This window comes from Toxorhynchites rutilus, chromosome 2 (genome assembly GCF_029784135.1).
Source record: "Toxorhynchites rutilus septentrionalis strain SRP chromosome 2, ASM2978413v1, whole genome shotgun sequence".
NCBI lineage: Eukaryota > Metazoa > Arthropoda > Insecta > Diptera > Culicidae > Toxorhynchites > Toxorhynchites rutilus.
In genome coordinates this window covers 121,425,541-121,439,958 of record NC_073745.1, presented here as the reverse complement: position 1 = coordinate 121,439,958, position 14,418 = coordinate 121,425,541, and the positions used below count along the sequence as shown (strand labels likewise).

At 41.3% G+C, this 14,418-nt stretch overlaps 2 protein-coding genes across 2 annotated transcripts in view; one reads left to right on the top strand and one right to left on the bottom strand.

Moving 5' to 3' along the window:
• The first annotated feature begins 2,680 nt into the window (after positions 1–2,680).
• Positions 2,681–3,335, top strand: LOC129767709 (calmodulin-beta-like). The gene has a single exon (XM_055768867.1). It carries the CDS (start codon positions 2,785–2,787, stop codon positions 3,232–3,234), a length of 450 nt encoding a protein of 149 aa, XP_055624842.1. The 5' UTR covers positions 2,681–2,784; the 3' UTR covers positions 3,235–3,335.
• LOC129767707 (uncharacterized) overlaps positions 3,291–14,418 on the bottom strand; it is a 272,984-nt gene continuing 261,856 nt past the window's right edge. The window contains exon 7 of the mRNA XM_055768866.1: positions 3,291–6,274. Coding sequence (XP_055624841.1) covers positions 3,927–6,274 — 2,348 coding nt within the window. The 3' untranslated portion in view covers positions 3,291–3,926. The remainder of the gene's footprint in view (positions 6,275–14,418) is intronic.

The window sequence follows — 14,418 nt, the reverse complement described above, 5'->3', positions numbered from 1 at the left end:
TGACATGAGACAGCTCTACTGAAGTACAGGGTGACTCAAAAGTCAATAAATTCTTCAAACATGAGGTGAGTATCAATACGGCAGCTATAGTAAATAGTTATACTACCAAACAAGCATTTTGCCCCCCATGACCAATTTGCCCCCACTACCCCTACTACTGAATAAACAAACCACCCGGATTAAAACGCTATCCATAGTTTCTCGATGCGACAACTAGGGGCGCTGAAGTGAATAAAAATAAGCGACCAAATTCTAACTGAAACACACTTTATTTCTAAAGCTGTATTATAAGAACGCATACTTCTAAATAATGTCTGTTTTATTGAAAGGCAATTTTTGAGCAATTTTTATGCTGGAATGAAAGAACTTGGTAGTCTGGTCTACACTAAAGTAAAAATGGCACAGACCACGCATCGTGCGAACACAGTTTCAGCAATCGTAAATTGATGCAAAATTATCTGCGTTCTAAAATGAATCAAGAGCGACTCAATTGCTGGCAATTTTTTCGATCGAAAATGAATCGCTAGCAGATCTTGATTCATATGTAATTGAGGATCATTTTGCTTCAGTTAAAGCACGCAAGACAATGATTTGACTAGAGAATAAGCGAAGCTGGTAATGATTTTTCCTAACCTTCTAAATACGGATAAACTGCTCAAAGTGAACTTTGGTATAAGTGAGTAGTTTTCTCAAAATATCAGAAACTCAAGGTTAGTGAAAAAATCGAATAAAGTGTTATTTTTGGGGGCGCCATTTTCATAAAGGGTGTGTCACATCAAATTGCATCACGGAAAAAACGCTGTAGAAATTTAATTTTTAGGAATTATATCTTCAGCTTTCGCTTATAATCAGATAAGAGTGTATAGATCACGTTGGCCATGCTTCACTGTCAATTTTTCGTAAATTTGGAAAAATGTCGTCGAACGAAAAAGAGCGTCGTGAATTAATCCTGTGCACTCATTTCGAGAATCCGGAGTTGTCACATCGGGACATCGGTAAGATGCTGGGAATCGTCCAATACACGGTCAGCAGAGTACTAAAACGATACTTCGAGAACCTAACCATCGACCGGAAGGTGAAGAACGGCAAAAATGGATGCTCCGTCAGTGAAAAAGATCACAAGCGCGTAGTTAAGCAGTTTATACGTGATCCGAGAAGTTCGGTCCGGGATGTCGCCAATAAGCTGAATTTGACAAGTTCATTCGTCCAGCGGACCAAGCAGCGGGAGGGCCTGCGTACATACAAGGTTCAGAAGGCTCCTAACCGCGACGAAAGGCAAAACATGGTGGGGAAGACGCGAGCCCGGAAGCTGTACACCGAAATGCTGATGAAGCCGCATTGCCTGGTAATGGACGACGAAACCTACGTCAAAGCGGACTTTCGTCAGCTGCCGGGCCTGTTGTTCTTCTCCGCAGAGGACAAATTCAGCGTTCCGGAGCAGATTCGCAAGCAGAAACTATCCAAGTTTGCCAAAAAGTACATGGTGTGGCAAGCGATCTGCTCTTGCGGAAAGCGGAGCGCCCCCTTCGTGATGACCGGCACGGTAAACGGGTAGGTTTACCTTAAGGAGTGCCTACAGAAGCGCTTACTACCACTATTGAAGCAGCACGAGGGCCCGACCATCTTCTGGCCGGATCTCGCTTCGTGCCACTATTCAAAGGACGTGTTGGAGTGGTACGAAGCCAACGGGGTCACCTTCGTGCCAAAGGAAATGAACCCGCCCAACGCGCCGGGGCTTCGCCCAATAGAGAAATATTGGGCGATTATGAAGCAGGCCCTCCGGAAGAACCCAAAAGTTGTCAAATCGGAGGAGGACTTCAAGAGAAAATGGATTTCTGTTCAAAAAAACTACAACCTGACGTTGTACAGAACCTAATGGACGGGGTAAAGAGGAAGGTGCAAGCATACGGGCTTGGGCTCGAAGTATGAATAAAAAGAAAATGCCAAAAGTTGTTTAATAGTTTTTATTTTACTGTCTAAAATTTTCAAAAGGATCGGTCTACTGGGCGAATTTCTACAGCGTTTTTTCCGTGATGCAATTTGATGTGACACACCCTTTAGTTTGCCGCTGTCTACCCTCACTACGTCGCTGATCTGACCACAAAACATGGTTTTCATGCTGAAATATCTCTATTCTGTGTTTACACCTCTTTTTAGTAGTATATCGCGTTATCCGCGATTTTCGTTATTCGCGGTGACCTAGTCAGACTATTCCGCGGATAATCGGGGTTCTACTGTATATTGCTTATCCTTTACGCCTCTTCTCAGTCTCAGTTTAACTCTGTAAACTAAACTCCGTTCATGCCTTGAGAAAGGCAATTTTTATTTTCTGAATTCTTGAACCGTTGTTCAACCTTGCCAAACCAATGCCAAAAACGCGGATAAGTTTGGGTATATTCAAAAAACATTAGCTTTTCATATCTCAAATCCATCGAAAAATGGATGTACAATAAGCGATAGAATCTAGTTTTTCTTTTCTCAATATGTTCCCAAAAGTTGAAATCTTGAAATCCTGTGTTAAATCCTGCGATAGCGCTCCTCTTGTTATATGCCCCTCAGTTTTGACATATAACAAGAGGAGCGCTATCGTGCTCCTTTTTTTGAGCGGTTGTTTCTGTTGCTGTTGTGCTCTTGCCAATTTTTCCGGTCACGTGCAAAAAGTGGGGCAAGCCATGACAAATCTACAGATTTGACAAATTTCTGGCATGCATTTTATTAGCCGTGCAAAGCATTAACAACTGTCTGATAAGAATTCCAAATTATCAGTGAAAACCTAAACGTAACATGTCCGCCCACGACCTGACTGAAGAACAGGAACGCCAGTTCCGACAAATGTTCGAAAAGTTCGACAAGGACGGCAATGGTTCGATCACAACCTCGGAGCTGGGGCTGATCACACGGGCACTGGGGATGAACCCATCCCAGGCGGAAATCGAGCAAATGATCCACGAGGTCGATATGGACGGCAGTGGGACGATTGAACTGAACGAGTTCCTGCTGCTGATGGCACGCAAGCTCCGGCAGGAATCTTCTGAGGATGAGCTGCGACAGGCGTTTAAAATATTCGACAAAAACGGTGATGGATTTTTGACGGTGGACGAACTGTCAGCGGTGATGCAAAACTTTGGCGAGCGACTGTCCGACGACGAGCTGGCGGATCTGCTGGAAGAAGCCGATGTGGATGGTGACGGGAAGATCAATTACGAAGAGTTTGTGGTTATGTTGATGAAGTGAACGGCGTGGCAGGTTGGGGAACTTTCTCAATAGCTTTCGCAATGAAAATCTCTGCGCTGAATTATCGATTTTATTATTAAAATAAAAATATAAAAATATATCTATGCTTATAAAAATCTTGTTATGGTTACTGAAAAGCTTGATTTTTCATCGTTGTCGTAACTCGGTCCACCAAGTTAGCTTACTTCTGTGTAGACGTATGGAGAAACTGGTAATTTAGATGGTTTTCTCCTGCTTTCTCTGATTCAACATTAACAATTAATTAACAATATTTTTAAAAAGTATACCTCTAATTTCCTTAGCTTACAACTAGACACGCTCGCTCGTTGTGGCGTATTTTGTGTTCATAATATATATTTTTACATGTACATAAAAGAAGATAATAAGATGTGAATATGGCCAAACATTTTCGCTGTGTGTTTTAACGACTCCCAGCGCTCTCGGTTGCGCGAAATAATATTTCCGGTGATTAACATGTACATCCCTAATGACACCTACCGCACTTATACAACTACACAATAGATACAATCGCTTCGTGTCATCGCCGGGAAGCGACAGCCTACTATTTTAAGCTTTCGATAAGTTTGAATTAAATTCGATGGTTGATTTATTCGTCACTCGAATTGGGAAGCTCATTAACAAATTGCACCATAAGAAACACAGGGTGACTACCCGTGGACATCCAAGTATCCTCAGTTTCCGTTCAACTTTCCGCTCGGATATTTCGCTTGGTTCTTGATCGAAGTTATGCTCACCGAAACCTTATTCCCTATGTGGTTATTGTTGATACTGTTGTTATTATTGTTGTTGTGATGGGCGAAAGGTGTGGGTGGCGGCGATCGTGGACTGTCGTGTCCGTTGTTCAGTTTGCTGGCCGAGTTGAACACTGGAATGCGGGATGGGCTTGCTTTGCTGGCCGGACTGGAACCATTGCTGTTGCCGTTTGTCGTAGCGTGGGGGTTAGCGTTGACTGAGTTGTTCAAATTTATCGACGGGATCGAAGTTCGCCTGATGAGGACGGGTATCTCGGTCTTGGAGTTGCTTCGTTCCAGCACCGATCGGACGTCGGTTTTCGAGTTACTGCGTTCGAACGGACGGACATCGGTTTTGGAATTGCTTCGTTCGAAAGGACGAACATCGGGCTTTGAGTTGCTTCGTTCAAATGGACGGACATCGGTTTTGGAATTGCTTCGCTCGAACGGTCGGACATCGGGTTTCGAGTTGCTCCGCTCGAAAGGACGCAGCTCGGCTCGAGAGTTGCTGCGTTCGAACGATCGAACGTCCGTTTTGGAATTACTGCGCTCAAAGTTGGACCGAATTTGATCAATTCCAAGTGGGCGTTTCTCGTGGTTCTTACCGGAATCGTATGTGGCGGTGGTGAATTTGATTTCAGTGTTGCGTGGAATATAGCTATGCTCGCTGGACATTCGTCGTTCCACCGGAATTCGTGAAGGCGGAGTAGTCGGTTTATCCGGTTTCGGGGGTTTCTTCGTTATCTTCGGTGGTTCGTCGTGTTTTCCGTTTTGGGTTACCTCGGGTGTCTTGACGGTGATTTCGGTTACAAAACTGTTCACCGGTTTTGGCTTCTCCGGGACTGGAGGTGCAGTTTCGATGACACTTTTGTTGATTTCCGAAGAGAAGTGCAGTTGGGGGTCCGGTGAAGTTGTGTTTTCAATGCTATCATCGAAATCATCCAGCGTTTGCAGGCTGAAGTCAAGCTTTTCATCGTCAATCAGTATAATGGACGAAGGCTGGGACGATTCGGTCGATATGGTTACAATATTATCCAACGAAAATTTTGGAGCCATGGTAAACGGTTTATTGTTCAGCGATTTGGTAAGATCAACTTCCAACGAGGATATGTTGATGCTACTGACTCCATTCATATTGCTGGAGAACACCGGCGATGGCTGGCTGCTTTCGGTTTGGTCGTTCTCTTCCGGATGACATTCAGTGCTGTTCACCAGTGTTAGGCTAATTGGCTCTCCGACATCATGAAAACTATTCTCGATTGTAATCTTATTCGTCTCACCATCTCCCGAGATAAACACCGAAGGAGTATTTTCCAGTTCTTCCTTTTGTCCCAACAACTTCTTCAGAACATCTGATTTAGGACGCTCCAAGCTACCGAACGGATATCGGGAGACTTTAACATCATCGGGGATGTTTGTGTCATAATTGGCGATTTTCACATGATCCGTCTTGTTCAAGTTCATCTCGATTTCATTGGGATGCACTCCGTTATAATCCATACTGATTGTTGTGAGCGAAACGTGTTCTCTTTCATTATCCTTCTCGATTTTTCTTTCTTCTGCCACTATAACAGCCGGAGCCACTTTGTCAGCTTTGATCAAAACGTTGATAGCATCGTTCCTCGTCTCTTCTTCATAATCATCTTCAATATCCACCGGTTTGGCAGTTAGGACAACACCATTTGCCATAGCCAATTCATCAACCGTTTGAACAACGGTGGTCGTAACATCAACCATTGGTGCCGTATTGCTTAAACCACCCTCCGCCATATCTTCCGACATCTTTGAGTCGCTTTCCGACGAGCTGCTCAACAGCTCCCCACTGTTGATCGCATCCTCCAGATTACCCCAATCCGATGCTCCCTTCAAGCGGTTTCTCTGCAGCGAATTCAGTCCATCCATCTGGCCAGTCGCCGCCAGCATGGGTTCCCTCGAATCAACCATGGTATCCCTTTCGATGGACACTTTGCGCTTTTTGTTCCCCGATGAGGTTGGAGTTGCTCCCACAATGACGGCACTATTTCCGGTGGCGTTGGCGTTGCCGTTGACGATCACCACTTCGCCAGTTATTTCCAGACTCTGGGCGCGTTCCAGTGTGTTACTGTTGCTGGTGGGGTTCGATTGTTGGCCCTCGAATTTTGACAAATCGCCGAGGCTTGCCGTTCGGCGGTTGCCATCCTCCATTGCTTCCTCGCTGTCCGGGGGGCTGGGTGAGCTCTGGTGGACCGTGATGTCGCTGGAATTTAGCTCGATTTTGTTGCCCACCGGGAGCTGCTCCATGTCGGAATCTGTTGGTGGAAGAAAATTTGGTGGTTATTTCGTAGAATTGATAATTATAATTTCTTATAGTTATAATCATTCAGTTTCTCTTCACGAATGGCAAAGAGGCGATTTAAGCTTGACACTTGAAACAGTTGTGCCGCTTGATTACTTTTGTTTCCTTCAGTTCTCCTTAATTTTAATATTGACAACCATCCGCGTGAAGGAAAAAACCTTCGAAAAGCTGAATTGGAGAGAGTGTTCGATGAGGATCTGTACTTATTATGAGCTGTTGGAATCGAGCGAGGCCAACACTGTGACACTGTATTAACACTTTGGCGTCCGGCGACACCACAGTGGTTATGTGCGCATAGTATCTCAGTGGCCGACAACAACACTTTAGTATAGTTTGCATTCTGGTGGGGTTTTATTTAGGTAATAATAACTTACACACGACCAAAAAGTTTTAAATTTTTATAAATAGAGGAGGTGGGGAAATACGGGCATTTTAAGAAGAACTTCAATTATATCTTTCGAAACTCATGTTTCTCCAAACTTAAATGCAAATACTAAAATAGAAACAGACCGAAAAGTAGAACATTTTTCGATGATTATCCGCATGGACATCTAGTGGGGGGAATATGGACAGGTTTGTAACATTTACGTATGTATATCATCAAAATGTCATGGAATAGGAGAACAGGGTTGAGAACTTATGAAAACTAACGATGAGATTAGTAAAACTTAACAATTTATAATTTCCCGATAATGTCAAGAACGGGCGGCGGCAAGCCAAGTAATCTGAATTAGCACTGCCGGCGCCAAGCGAATATTTTTTTACGAATCGTGCGGACGTCAAAGTGTTAAGTTTAATTGAGGCGATTGTTTCCTTAAAGTTATCGATCTTCGTTGATAATTGTCCCTATATCCTTATACCCTCTTTTCCTTCCTTTGCGGGTAATTCGTCCCCTTGCTATAAATAGTAGAATAAATTGAAACGTAAATACACTATAGATAAACGAATAGATTTAAGAATTGAGTGTTCATCAACAAAATTACAATAACAACAAACATGGCCCCTCCTTGCAATGATTATCTCTCTTGATGTCTAATTCAAATAGAGAGGTCGGAGATATCACTGTTTTACAGTGGAATTGTCGTAGTCTTATCCCTAAATGGAATATATTCAAATTTTTAATTCATAACATCAATTGTGATGTTTTTGCTCTGTCCGAAATTTGGCTTTTTTCGCGAGATGATATCTCTTTCCACGATTTTAATATTATACGCTTGGACGGGATGACAAATACGGAGGGGGGCTATTGGAAACCAATAAGTGCCACTCATTTATTCGAATTGACCTTCCACCTATTGGAGGGATCGGAGCTGTTGCTCGTCATGCAAATATCAGAGACAAAGACCTCTGTATTGTCAGCTTGTATTGGCCTTCGAGAGCTGTGGTTAGCCGCAAACAACTTGTTGACATGTGCTCACTCCTTCCTGAGCCACGATTGATCTTGGAAGATTTCAACTCTCACGGAACTGCCTGGGGGGAACAGTACGACGACAATCGTTCATTGTTGATATATGTCCATTGTAACAGCTTCAATATGACCGTTTTGAATACTGGGGAAACAACACGTGTACCCAAACCTCCTGCAAACCCAAGTGATCTTGACCTCTCGCTTTGCTCGAATTCACTATCGTTAGATTGCAAGTGGAATGTAATCAAGGACCTCAACGGTAGTGATCACTTGCCAATCAAAATTTTCATCACCATTGGGTCGAATTCTTCTGAATCTATAAACATGGCATATGACCTTACAAGACACATTGACTGGAAAAAATATGCGGACGCGATTACTTTAGCCATTAATTCCAGAGATGGCTTATCTCTATTGGAGGAGTATTACTTCCTTTCTCGTTTGATCTATGACAGCGCGGTTCGCGCTCAAACGAAACCCATCCCAGGTTCCACTTTTCGTCGAAGGCCTCCCAATCTATGGTGGGATAGCCAGTGTTCCAAGCTTTATCATGATAATTCGAATGCATTTAAAGTTTTTCGGAAACGTGGAACCATTGAAAATTTTCAAACGTATTTAGCCCTTGAAAATCAATTTAAAAACCCGATCAAAGGGAAAAAACGTGCTTATTGGCGAAATTTCGTGGGAGGTTTGTCACGAGAAACGTCAATGAAAAATTTTTTGAAAAAGGGGACGAATGATTGTCTTGCGTTGCTTTCTTCAGAAATTCAAATGGCTTACGCCGAAAAAATACAAATGGCTTCAGTATTCTTGGACATAAAGGTTTTGTCAGACAAATTACACTCTCGGGGTCTGCCGCCTTTATTGAATAATATGTTGTGTAACTTGCTTTGCGAGAAACATTTGAACTTTTCTCACGGAGATTCGGTAGTAAGTCGTTTCTCTTACATGGGCCTCCCCCAGGGCTCATGTTGAAGCCCCCTTTTGTACAACTTCTATGTAAGCGACATCGACAATTGCCTTACACAAAATTGCAGCCTAAGACAACTTGCAGATGATGGAGTGGTGTCTGTCGTAGGATCAAACGAATCCGACCTGCAAGGACCCTTACAAGATACTTTGAACAATTTTTCAACCTGGGCCATTGGGCTAGGGATCGAATTCTCCACGGAGAAAACAGAGATAGTGGTTTTTTTCTAGGAAGCATAGACCAGCTGAGTAAAAAATGCCAACAAAGAATAAACTTTCTACGTACAATTACCGGCACCTGGTGGGGAGCCCATCCCGAAGATCTTATAATGTTGTATCGAGCAACTATTCTCTCAGTAACGGAGTCTGGCAGTTTCTGTTTTCAATCAGCTGCCAAAACACACCTCATTAAACTCGAGCGAATTCAGTATCTTTGTCTCCGTATCGCGTTGGGATGTATGCCCTCAACGGTGACCGGAATAAATCGCCACAGTAAACAACTGCAACAGAAACAACCGCTTAGAAAAAGTGTAGTAGGCTAGAAATATTTGGCGCGGGAAAAACATCATGTGCCTCACATTTCTATTATAAATTTATTCTCTTGTTCTCGTTTTTCGAAATTTATTCTGAGGACAATGTAATGGGGACGAAGTCCCCATTTGGCGAGGATAAGGAATCGAGGCGGCCCATGCCGCCAAGATGACGCAATCCGAGTCCACCGCCGACCCGCCGTCGGAAGCGGCGGTGTCTCGCACGCAAACCTGGGATCCACTGATTGCCCGGTTAGTTTGAAACATAGGATACGATCCTTTAGCAATGTCCGACCGAGCTCTAGCGAGCGTCGGACGGTATACGTCTGCCCGGGGCGTTACGTTTGCCTGGGGCGATACGTTTGCCCGGTTAATTCTTGTTTTGAAATACAATACCGCGCCACAATATTTATAGCCTACTACACATTTTATAAGCGGTGGTTTCTGTTGCAGTCGTTTTCTGTGGCGATTTATTCCGGGAACCGCCCTCAACGCATACCATAAGTCTCGAGGTTTTGGCAGGCCTACTCCCACTAAAAGATCGCTTCAATTTATTATCTCTTCGGTTCTTCATCCGGTGTAAGGTCATTGGTAATCGAGCTAAATTTTCACTCCGGATTCATGAGTTCATATCATGAATCCATCTCCATGCAGGTTGTTCCTTCTTCGTATATTTCCAACCGTGTTTGTTTTCCTGATTACATCAATTCCTCTGTGCATTTTGATCTATTCATCAAGGAGACAATCCATGATATTCCAGATTATCTTCTATCGGGGATCGTTCCTACGATCTTCAATGCAAAGTATGGGCGTATCAATGGTGATAATATGTACTTTACTGATGGGTCCTCTATGAACGAGTCCACAGGATTTGGAGTGTTCAACGTATTTTTATTTTTTTTTTATTTTTTAGCACCTCGCACAGTCTACAGTATCCTTGCTCAGTATATATTGCTGAATTGGCAGCGATATACTGGGCGCTGGACAGCGTCGCTTCACGACCTGTTGAACACTATTACATTGTAACGGATAGTCTTAGCTCTGTCGAAGCTATCCGTTCAGCGAGGCCGAAAAAGCACTCGCCGTACTTCCTTGAGAGAATACGAGAAATTTTGAGTGGTTTAACCAGACGCTGTTATGTCATTACCTTTGTCTGCTTTGTCTGCCCTTCACATTGCTTAATTCCGGGTAATGAGAGGGCTGACTCATTAGCAAAGGTAGGTGCAATTGAAGGCGATATTTATCAGCGTCAAATCGCCTTCAATGAATTTTATTCTTTAGTCCGCAAAAATACCATCGCCAACTGACAACGCAAGGGGAATGAAGATGAATTGGGTCGGTGGTTTCACTCGATTATCGCTAAGGCTAGCCTCGAACCGTGTTTCAAAAGTCTAGAATTGAGTCGGGACTTTATTCGCACCTTCTCCCGACTCATATCCAATCACTGTTCGTTAGATGCACTACTCTTCCGTTTCAATCTTGCCAGCAGCAATGTCTGCGTTTGTGGCCAAGGTTATCACGACATCGAGCACGTTGTTTGGTCGTGTGAGGTGTATCTGGTCGCCAGATCGAATTTAGAAAGCTACTTTCGGGCCCGAGGAAGACAGCCCAATGTGCCGGTGAGAGATGTGTTGGCTCGGTTAGACCTTGATTACATGTTCCATATATATGTTTTTCTTAAAGCTATCGATCTTCGTGTTTGATTGTCCCTATATCCTTATACCCTCCTTTCCTTCCTTTGCGGGTAATTCGTCCCCTTGCTATAAATAGTAGAATAAGTTGAAATGTAAATACACTATAGACATACGAATAGATTTAAGAATTGTGTGTTCATCAACATTGTTACAATTTCCTTATATCCCATCCTTCTCCTAAAAATATGACACCCTTCTAAACTCGAGTACGCCGCGAGTAATCGGTTTCCCACCTTACTAACCATAGATGTAAGAAAATTGTTTATATATATAGTTTTAAAATTATATTTAAGAATTCGGCTCCTTTAAACTTAAATAACTGAGCCTGTAAAAAAAAACAATTAACAAAAAAAAATTGAGGCGATTGGGCCGAGCACTGCGCGCATGGATGTCAAACTAGGAACAGGGGCATGGAAAAGTTTATATAAGTTTATATTCTCCTGATATTGGGTCGTCTAATTATTAATTGTTCTGTCGGATGGCATATGGTCAAGCCGATCGGTAGTTCCGCTTCTATGAAACCATAGCGACAAAAATGAGTAGAACTTATTAACGATATGATGATTCCTTTTGTAACCACGATTTCACAACAAAGATGCATTTTCATGAAATAAAAACAACGAGAATTCAGCTGGTACCTTATCGAAGCGGTTATCAGTCGAGGATGACAAACGCAGTATCAAGCCTCAAGAAGTGAGAGAAATGTTAGACAATAATCGCAAATTGGTCATCAGCGGTATTCGAAAACACCAAAATTATTCAATTCGTGGTTGAGAAAATATAAAACTTGTGAAACGGTGAATGTTTTCTATTTTGTGATTCGTTATGTTTCTGGTTTGCCATATATTCGATCAATATTCATTGTCATTGCCGGTAACGAGACGTGAGTTTATTCAGATATGAATTAAGATATGAATATATATGAATAGATATGAATTAAGATATCACCTTGGTGAATAGCGAATGGCTAATGAGCATAACGTCGGCCAGTGCGTTGGGCAAAAGAAAAAAAAACACGACTGCGTTGTTAACGTAGGACTACGAAATTATTTCCAACGAGAATGAACGTTATTGAAAATAAAGAATTAACTCTTTAGTACACATATTTCACGAACCACCATCATTATCAACTTTTGACAAAGTATAAAAACAACAATGCGTACTTGTGATTCCATAATACCCAAACACTCTCTGTTCAGTCCGCGTACCGCATCGAAGAGGGAGAGAAACTACATCGTAAGTTCCACCCCTTTCACCTTTTCATGGTACAACAGTCGGTGTGCATATTGCATAAATGCACTTCCCGGCAGGGCTACCATATCTGCAGAATAATCTGTATTTTTATACAGTCGATTCTGACTAACTCGATAACCCAGGTGACCATCGAGTTAAGGAGGTATCGAGATACAGAACATTTTTTCATATTTTTTTTTTGTTATAAATTGTCATATATTAGGGTAAGTGTCCCAATTATGGTATAAATTTGAGTTTTTTATTCATCCCATCAAAGTAAGAAAATACCTTTCTCACATAAAAAAAAAATTTCGCGAATCTCTCAGAAGGTGATAGACTGTAATATTTCACGAAAAAAATCCTTCCGCATACTCTGTTGTCTCAAACTCACACTACATTGAAAAGTACGCTACGTAAGCCCGTTCTGATTCTGTAGGATATAGTAGTGGAACATCTAAATTAGTGGATTTAAATAACATTTTAGCATCTCGAATTTCAGAAAACTCCTCGATCGCCAGATCGAATTTCAGAAAACTCCTTTCGGGCTGGAGGAAAGCAGTCCAATGTGCCAGTGAGAGATGTGTTGGCTCAGTTAGACCTTGATTACATGTCTCAAATATATGTTTTCCTTAAAGCTATCGATCTTCGAGTGTGATTGTTCATACATCCTTTTCCCCTCCTTTTCGTCCTTCGCGAGCTATCGGTTCCCTTCCTACTAACATTAGAATAAGTTAAATTGTAAATACATATTAGATGTAAGGATAGTTTTAAGAATTGAGTGTGAATGAGAATGTGAATGTGAATGTGAGTGCGAGTGTAAACACACATCTCCTTACATCCCATCCTTTTCCTAATGAAAATGTGTCACCCTTCTAAACTCGAGTCGACCGCGAGTAATCGGTTTCCTATTTCATTAACCATAGAATCAAGGAAACAACATGTTGATATATGCTAGTTGAAATATAGTTAAGAGTTTGGCTCCATTAAACTTTTTTAACTGAGCCTGTAAAAATAAACGGATTAATAAAAAAAAAATAACATTTTGGAAGTGGAAAATTTAAAAGATAGTATTTAGTTTTTTAAAATTTGTAATTATTAATTTTATCTCAAAAATTCATACTAAACATGATTGTTTCTATGAATCAAATTAAAGCTCTCTAACCACTTTACAATTTGTTCTTTGACGCCCAACTTCTATCTCTCTTAATTTCGCTGCAATGTCGATACAAACAATTCCTGATGCAAATTCAATCAAAAAATCTTCAAAAATCGCGATTTTGAACCCACTGCACTTATATAAGTCACCCAAATTACACTTTAATGTTGAAAGGTTATTTTTTTTCTTCAAATCTTTTATATTTGATAATTCAAAAACTGTATATAATCGAGTCCTAAATTTTATATAATCGAATCATATATAATCGAGTCGGACCTGCATAAGGAACTAGGTTAACAAAGAAAATATTGATTAAGTATGTTATTCAAACTAAATTGTAACGATCACGCAGGAACTGTTCAATTACAAAGAAATGTTCAATTAGTGTCACAGGAACATTTTCAGTTGATTTCAATGGGTCTGATTACGAACATCACTGCCACACACGCGTTCACCTCACTTACTCTTCACTTAATCTGTTTGTGTCTATCATCATTGCCACGGACAGTTGCGTGCAGGGATGCCAACCTTCCTGATTTGTCAGGATTTCCCAGACTTTTTAGCATGCTTCCTGATAACCTGACGAACACTCAATTTATCCTGATTTTTCTGAAATGATCCTGATTTTTCCTGATTTTTGTACTCTTTACTATTCGTAATAAATATATTGATTTTAATGCCAAAGTTTTCTGGCATGATAGTTCGCACTTGTATATATCTTACATTAAGTTAAATTGTCTAGACGCAACGCTGTACTTAACTTTTTCTATCTCTCCCCTCAATTGTTTTGTGGATTTTCAAAAGTTTGCTAGAAAATTTCATGAAGCCAGATTGTCTGACGAAATTATGAAATTAGAAGATTAAGTTTGAGGAACAACATTGCTTCATTGAGGATAATGTGTATCTAGATGTATCCACAGAGTTATTAATGTAGGAATACGTTTCAGAGTGTAAAATTATTCAAGAGAAAGTTTTTGAATCCACAGTTAATATAAAAATATGTTATATGCAATTTGCTCGTCTGATTCAAAGTAAAATCAACTTTTATGATGGGACTCTGGTAAATATATCTATAACCGTATTAAATATCATAAAAATTAGGAAAAA

What these genes read in the sequence shown, in the direction of transcription:
- LOC129767709 (XM_055768867.1), top strand. Translation starts at nt 2,785, where the DNA reads ATGTCCGCCCACGACCTGACTGAAGAACAGGAACGCCAGTTCCGACAA.